The following is an 8,486-nucleotide window of genomic DNA, read 5'->3' as shown; positions in this document are numbered from 1 at the left end:
CTCTATTATGCCCAGCTATTGGCCAAATCAGCTTCTTTATTAACCAATGGTAACAAAACATATTTACCGCACACAGAGGGGCATCCCACATCAGGATTCTGTGGCTCAAAGTGCTATCTGGCAGCCTGAGAGGCAAACAGATCCTGATGCTAAACAACTCCACCTTCAAGCACAAGGCCTCCGAAGGACAGCAGCCAATCCTTCCATTTTCAGTCTTGGGTCCTCTGACTCAAATCCTTACGTTAAACATTTCTCTCCGTCATTTTAAACTTTAATGACAGGCTCTACCAAAGCAAAGATCAATGTCTCTACAAAGTTTTTTTTTATTGGCATTTCTCTTCCTACCCCAGGCCTGAAATGGCATCCCACACGGGAACCACTCTTAACATACTCCGTTGAAATCCCACTAGCGTGTCCTGCTTTCGTTCCATGACTTGTTAATGAGAAATAATTAAAATAGATTTTCACTAATAAGACAGGAGGGCATGCCCTGCATTTTTCCATATAAAATATTTTTACACACAAAAATCTTCAAGTGCTCAAATATCTATGATAGAGAAATTAATACCCAAAGCTTCACCCAGCCCGAATTTCTAAACCTGGTGCATCTTAAGTCAGTCAGTGGGATTGTAACAAGGGATCAGCTCTATGCCAAGGGCCAGCCTAGTTAAAGAGCTCCAGTTACAGTCTGTTAATGTCCATGTGCTTCGGGTACGACGTCATCGCTCTTATAAACAAAACATTGATAGTTGTTCACCTCATCCCATTCTGGAAAGCTGGCCACCAGCTTTTCTAGAAATCTATGATCTGAGGGATTTAGAGGGCAATTCTGCCCACAAGGCACCAGAGTAAATTTCCTGAGCTGTTGAGTTTGATCCAACCAGCAACTTCCAGTTACAACTTCACCTTGGATGAATGGTTGAGGGGAAATCCACCCCCAGTAAAGCGAGGGCCAGACTGCTTGGACCCTGAGAAGATGTTGTTCATGGGTATTCTGTCCTTGTTTCTGTAAGAGAAAAGAGATGGTTAGCTTCCCCCACCATCCTATTCTTCCTCTAAGTTTCACGCTCTGTAAGTTCCTAGGGAACGCTAGCCACCGAAAGCAGTGGATTAAAGCTTCTGGCTAGAGACGAGGTGGTTGTGGAAATCTAATTAGGTGTTTTCTGACAACACGCACACTTATGGGGCAACAATCAGATACGACATGTATGTATGGCACTACTGGTGGTCCAAACATGAACGGAGGACCTCATTACAGCTCAAACGCTGTGGCTTTGATGCCTTCCAACTTGTAATGACCTTCCTGCTTTAAAAATACTTGTTTACTTCCAAAGATCGGTCAGACAGAAATCTCAAGGTCCAAATCAGGAGCAGAAGGAGAGGGAGCACGAGCAAGGAACTCAGGACCGCGAGGGGTACACCCACACACTGAGACAATGGGGATGTTCTATCGGGAACTCACCAAGGCCAGCTGGCCTGGGTCTGAAAAAGCATGGGATAAAACCGGACTTGCTGAACATAGCGGACAATGAGGACTACTGAGAACTCAAGAACAATGGCAATGGGTTTTTGATCCTACTGCACATACTGGCTTTGGGGGAGCCTAGGCAGTTTGGATGTTCACCTTACTAAACCTGGATGGAGGTGGGCGGTCCTTGGACTTCCCACAGGTCAGGGAATCCTGATTGCTCTTCAAGCTGATGAGGGAGAGGGACTTGACTGGGGGAGGGGAAGGGAAATGGGAGGCGGTGGCGGGGAGGAGGTAGAAATCCTTAATAAATAAATAAATTTAAAAAATAAAAAAATAAAAAATAAAAAAAACAACAAAGATTGGTCAGAAAAGCCTTCCTTCTGGTTCAGATATAATGACTAATTACTCATTTATCACCTGGGATATTTCCAAATTCCTGTGGAAAGTTAGAAATATTTACTGCATGGAAAGTCTCTTTATCAAACTTGGACATCTGTAAAATAAGAACTCTCCTATAACTCCAAGCACACAGCAGAAATTGCTAGAAATAGTTTAAGATACAAGAAAGACTGGAGAAATAGAAAAAAATAAAGAAGATGGTATTTTGGGTAATAGATAAAAGAAATTTTACTTAAAACAAATCTAACAATGTATTTTTTCATATGGATCCCTTTTACACACACATATATGCACATACACACATACATATACATACATGCACAAATGCACACACACACATACACACACACCTTTCCTGCAGAGACAGCATACTTACACGAGTTCCCTATTTTGAATTATAAAGCACAAAAATTAACAAACTTCTAAGACCAGAATCAAACAGATGTGCTGAATACACATGACTGAGCTCAGAGGAATGAATTCTGACTTTCGGGAAAGAATCTGATTTGCAAACTACAGACAATCATAAGAAGTGGACACTGGAGGAATCCGGTGGGGGGACATGGGTGGAACCAGCGGCTGATGAAAAGTGTGTCTGAGGAAAATGAAAGAATCCAAAAGGCAAAAATGGTATGAGTTGTTATTTTCTAAAGGGTGTGTGTGTGTGTGTGTGTGTGTGTGTGTGTGTGTGTGTGTGTGAACATCCATCCACAGGAAAAGCTCTGAATTATTCCATTTGGAAAGAACCTGTAGAGCGCTGGTTAATCAACTCAGCTGCTCTTAGTAGAATTGATTTCATTACTGTGAAAAGCCATCCTCCACAAATAGGACATAAGCCCTAGCAGAGCGGATGCCTTCCCGTCCTTTGGCAACTTGTCTCGCCCTGCTCGGTGTTGGATGCAAGCAGCCCTCCCTCCCTCTTCCCTGCACTCCCTTGCCTTAAATAACCTGAATTTTCCTTTCTGAAGGAACTTACGCTTAATGCTTCTGGCTTGGTCTAAGCTGACTAATGGGAATACTGCCTCCTCTACATTATCTGTTTAATGTATTTATAGACCATTATAATGACTCCCCGCGGCCTTCTTCCTTCCGGTCTAAACCATCTCAGCACTTTTGTTCTTGCCTGTGCATATTTTCTTCAGCACCTTCATCTTTTTCGCTGTGCTTCTATGAACCCTTCTGTCTACTGGCTTATGGGTGCCTCAACTGAAAGGAAGCTCCAGTGATGCCAAACCTAGGTCGGAGGGCTGCACGGGAGGAACCAAAGCACAGGTGAAGGCACAACCTGAAGAGGAGCCACACTGACCAACGGACACCTCTACAGTAATGGAACGGTTCTGTAGCTGGCCACTGTGTGGGGGTACCCAACACTCTAAATGCAGCTAGCGCAACCAATGCTTACAATTTTCATTGACTTAAATTTAAATCAAAGAGTTATTAATTCTATATGGCTGCAGCAGCCATTGAGATGGGCTAAGCCAAGAAGGAGCAGCTCATTTTACTGTATTGCCGTGAACTATGGAGTGGCCAGGAAGGCCACAGAACATGAGGTTAGGGGCCAGAGAGATGGCTCTGTGTAAAGGGGCTTGCTGCCATGCCTGGTGACCTGAAGTTGACCCCTAGACTTGCATGACAGAAGGAAAGAACTGACTCACAGAAGTTATCCTCTGAGCTCCTTACCAACACCATGGCCACAGTCACACCACATCCAGACCTCTACACGTGCATACACACAATAAACAAACAAACAAATAAATAAATATGACTTTAAAATTTGTTTTTAAAGAGATTAGGGCAAGCCATGAGCTACAGCAAGAAGTCAGTTGGTTCTAGAAAGATGATGAGCCCTTCAGCCAAGCTAGCTGTTTGGAACGGTGTAAACTATACCATCAGCCTCAAGTGGAGTGTGTGCACCCTCAGAGACAAATGGGATGATTCTCCTGTCACAGAAAGGAGGCTTGGTCAGACTTTTATCTTTGAAACTAAGCATTGTGTTTTACTTATCTCTACAAAATGAGGAGAGCATGCACGCAGACTGCAAATTAAAATATTCTGAAGGTCAATCTGAAATGACTCCAGGGACTTTTTTCTTTGTTTAAAAGAGTAGAGGATGGATGAATGGGAGGGAAGGAAAGGATTTCAAGAATCTCTTGTTGTCAGAGTATGAGCTCAAAAGACTAGATGATCTTAGAGCTCAACACCTCACTCACAAGGAGCCATCCCTGCTGACATTTCAGCAGCACAGCCTCAAGATAACAGGGGTGGTGTGGACATATCTGCTTGCTCACCGTGAGACCTAGTTTAACCTTAGTGTTTCCACTTCTAAACTCCTTTACCTCGATGGTCTCTCTCTCTCTCTCTCTCTCTCTCTCTCTCTCTCTCTCTCTCTCTCTCTCTCTCTCGTTCTGAAACTTCAATGTGACTGAAAACCACCCAGCAAGCTTTAAGTTGCAGATTTCTGAGACTGATCCAGATTCCGGGAAATGGGGCTAGAGAACCTGCATGTTTGATCAGTCTCCCCACAGAGTCAGATAGTCACAAGACCCACACGGAAGACTGACTTCTTTAAATCATGGTGGTATTTCACTCCACTGAGAAGCTGGCATCTAAATGTGGACCAGGGGAATATTCTGATTTACAAGAAGGGCAGATTTTTACTGGCAAATGAATTTGCATCCAGTTACTTTATATGCTGTTTGCTGCTAGCGGATCGTAGGCAGATGCACTCAAACCATATTTCAGCCTGTCCCCGAGATGTCCGTGCAGATGAAATACCAAGTATGACTTTCAACCCGTAATGGGAGTCATTGTGGAATTAGCTGGATTAGTTTTGGCAAGGCCACACAAACAGACCAAGTTTCAAACTACCCGACCCAACTGGGCTCCTGCCCTGCTCCCTGGGCAGAGGGAGATGACAATAACAAAGCAAAGGGGACGTTTGCTTCCCAGCATTAGGGCACCCAGAACCCAAAATGTCAAGCACAGCATTTGTGGAAGAGAAGCTGAGACCAGCACCCCACCACAGATACTCTAGTAAATTGCCAGCATGGATGATGGAGACAGTCGTGTCTAAAACATAGCATGTGTTCCCAATCACAGCAGTGTGCCTGCATTATGAGAGACAGCAGCCTCACAGAGCCCTGCCCCCTTTGCAAAAGTGCTTATGGATTTAACTCTGAATAAGCTTCAGCCTAGAGAAGGCTGGTTACTGAGTCTCATCTGCAGCTATTGCCTGGTTGTTGGCAAAACATGAGGACAGTGTGTGACAGGGTAAGGGGTACCCCGTCTTCCATCTGCCCGTGTTCAATCCATCAGTGAGCAGGGGTTGGTGTATCTCTGTTAGATTCCTAAGGGAAGAGAGATCAATGTCAGATAAGACATCAGTTTCGTTTGTTATGAACTTTGGTTGTCTGTCTCATGACTCAGTTTACCCTATTGAGATGGGCAGCTCTGAGAAATTCATCAAACATTTTTTTTCTTTTGACACGGGGTCTCACTGTGCAGCACTGGCTGGCCTGGAACTCTCTTTGTGAGTCCAGCCTGGCCTTGGACTCCCAGAAATCAGCCTACCTCTTGCCTCCTAAGTGCTAAGATTAAAGCCGCGCGGCACCACTCCCTGCTTCCTCAAATATTTTCTTAAATAATCAGACAGCAGGCATAACACGTTCAGAGCATTTGACTGAGTCTTACTTTTGAATGAGTTCTTTGCGTTTCTGAGCCAGGTATTTCTTCTTTAACGTCACCAACTCACTGCCAAGTCTCTCGATCTCGTACTTGTACTCCTGGCTCTGGGATTCATACATATTCAGCTCTGATGACAGAACCTAACGTGACAAGTGAAACAGTGTTAGTGCAGGAGGGACAGGAGACAGTATCGTTTTCTGGAACATCTGTTGTAACCTGCTAACAGTCATCCCAGGCACTAACGGTGCAGGCCACTGTCCAGGATTAATAATAGTTCAACAGCATGCTTGAACAGGCTCAGGGCCCATACCTGGATATTAATCAGGCCAAGGACTGATAACTCATAATCCAATGACAAACGTAAATGAAACAGCATGCCGTGCTTACAAGGAGGGCTACAGCAACATTCAAATGAATCCAGATGGGTGGTACAAAGTGTTTCAGAGTATATTATGAGTGGAGACAGAAAACTCCCAGATACACCATCTAGGCTAGCTCTTAGCCCTTTAAAATATATTCAAAAGAAAATCCCACTAGGGAGTGAGATTCTGGAGGTTACGGTAAGGAGCAAGATTCTGAGGATTACGGTAGGCGCCCCTATGAAAGCATGTTGTCCACCACCACTGACCAGGCGTTCATTTTATGTCTATGCCAGGGAGGTTGTTCTGCTAAACATCTGTCATCCTTTTCTTTGCCTTCTCCGGGACTATTCCCAGGCTCACTCTGTAGCTCAGCAGTGGGACACTTTAGCTCTTAGAAGCAGGGAGTTTGGGCCTGAATGTACAATGCAAGATCTTAATGCAAAAGAGAGGCTGTAACAAGAAGCCTGACCCCTACTTCTCTCTGTGGCTGGGTTCAGTGAGTGCCAAGGGATATGAGCTGCACTAAGGCAGGGATAGACTTCCCCAAACAGGGCAGAAAGCATAGCCGTACTCAGGTGTGCTCCCTACCAAAATCCAGGACAACAAGGCAACCAATTGTTCTAAGGGGCATGCACTAGTTTTGAAGGTATTTATAAAAGTGAGATGATCATCCTCCCATTTGTCTGCCTCTGAATGCTTTCCTCTTGTTGTAAACATGATTTTGGCCATGTTGGCTGCACTGAAGAACTTGATTTTCGTGTGGAAGAAAACCTGTCCCAGTGGTTTGATTCCTAGGAACAGAGACCCTGTTTTGAGACTCCAGATAATGGCATTGCTCTGTGGGACTTGCTCAGAACATCCTCTATCCCTCTGCTGCATCCTCGGGTAAGGGACTGCTGGACCATAACGCCCTGTGGGGGCCTTTGAGGACTACCCAGAGCCAACTGTGCAGAAGACAAAAGAGGCATATACTTTTCTAATTTATACTCACCCTGAGAAAACAAGAAGAAAAAAATCATTTTGCTTGAAATATTCAATTGTTTCAGGAAATAAAAGAAACCAAAACGATGTGCCTTTCGCAAAATTCAAATTTTGGGTACTCATGTGAAATGAGCACTCACCGTAATCTGAAAATTAATATTCTAATTCGATTGGCTTCACCTCTCTATTTTACTAAATGATGCAATATTATAATGTCTTGTTGATGAAAATATTAAGCCTACACTAACAGGGTGCCACCTCTTTTATCCCCAGTAGAAGGGACGAATTATCACCCTTATGGGGCAGGTCGGTGCCAGAAGTTAGATGAGCTGCACAGACCGCCACAGATGGGGGGGGGGCACAAAAGCTCTCTGGGTTTCTAAAAATAGCGACTGCTTGCTCAGGAGATAAAGTTGAAAATACGGTTCGAAGACAGCTTTTGGAAAAACTTTCAAGAGGCCCACAGGATAAGAAAATGTCTCTGAGCTCAGCTTTTGTGGCACTTAGAAGGGAAAATTATGCCAACAAAAATTTTCCATGGTTTAATCTCCCTTTCATGACTGTTTATGTGATAAGTGGACATGAGGCAAGGCCCTGGCGACGAGTGGGTGCTTCCCAAGCATTTATTGTGGGTGGAAAGGAATACCAAAAAGCTGTTTTGGTGCAGTAATGGGCTTTGATTTGGCAACAGTGTTTAATGTTCTTTCTGCCATCTGAGCTGTTTGAACCGTTCTGTGACCTTCCGTGTAAACCCTTCCTCCATTACAGAGTCCATCCTTCCTCAGCTCTTTCCTTAGAGCTCGCTCTCCTCCTTCTGGGATGATTAGAGTCTAAAGAACTCTGAGAAAAGCTGGTTGGTGGGAGCCGGACTCACTGAGCAGCCCGGAAGCACACTCAAGGCAACTGTCCTGCCACCCGAGAGCAGGGTCTGCCACTTACTTTCAGCTGCTTGGTCCTCTCCCGCAGCGTGTGCCGGTAGATCTGCAGCTGCTCCGCAGCCTCGGGGCCAGGCTGCCGGGCCAGAACGTGCTTCAGTTCCACGTACAGCTTCTCTTTCTCCTGAGGAGAGAGAGGGGAAGTTAGAGCGCCCCTCCAAACAAGGGGATGGGCTTTCTCCACAGGGCCCCCGGTTCTGGAGCCTTCGAAGCTACTTGGCAGTTGTACGTTCACTCTGGAGCTGTCACACCAGCTCCCGTCACGGACCTAGAATGTGCCCAGCACTTGGGGTCTAGCGACAAGAAACATGACATGATGAGCATCGTCTCTATCTGGACACATGATCACAGAGCAGTACCATAGTGGTCCAGTGACTGCTCTCAGAGGAGGTGGGGAAAGGCTTGGGGAAGAAAATCATTTGAATGTCCTCTCTAAACACTACTAAAGACTTTTTCCTACAAAGAGAGAAGAGACTATTTTTAGGCTGAAATCCCAAGGCAGGATGAGGTGTGGCCCTAAGAGTTCATGTGGTCTCAGAAGGAGTTACCTCACAACAGTGAGGGGACAAGTCAGGAGGAAGAGAGAAGTGCCCACATCATGGCAAGGCTAAGCTCTATTGGGTAGGGCAAGCACATCTTTCCGGTAGCGCCTGC

At 45.2% G+C, this 8,486-nt stretch overlaps 1 protein-coding gene across 1 annotated transcript in view; it reads right to left on the bottom strand.

The window, feature by feature from the left end:
- Positions 1 to 228: 228 nt before the first annotated feature.
- The window catches only part of Cfap58 (cilia and flagella associated protein 58), a 112,636-nt gene continuing 104,378 nt past the window's right edge, over positions 229 to 8,486 (bottom strand). The window contains exons 16-18 of the mRNA XM_005352451.3: positions 7,837 to 7,956; positions 5,561 to 5,694; positions 229 to 1,006 (exon numbers count right to left, since the gene is read on the bottom strand). Of these exons, the coding sequence (XP_005352508.1) occupies positions 895 to 1,006; positions 5,561 to 5,694; positions 7,837 to 7,956 (366 nt within the window). The 3' untranslated portion in view covers positions 229 to 894. The remainder of the gene's footprint in view (positions 1,007 to 5,560; positions 5,695 to 7,836; positions 7,957 to 8,486) is intronic.

Source organism: Microtus ochrogaster, chromosome 8 (genome assembly GCF_000317375.1).
Source record: "Microtus ochrogaster isolate Prairie Vole_2 chromosome 8, MicOch1.0, whole genome shotgun sequence".
Taxonomy (NCBI): Eukaryota; Metazoa; Chordata; class Mammalia; order Rodentia; family Cricetidae; genus Microtus; species Microtus ochrogaster.
This window is presented reverse-complemented; position numbering and strand designations above follow the sequence as displayed.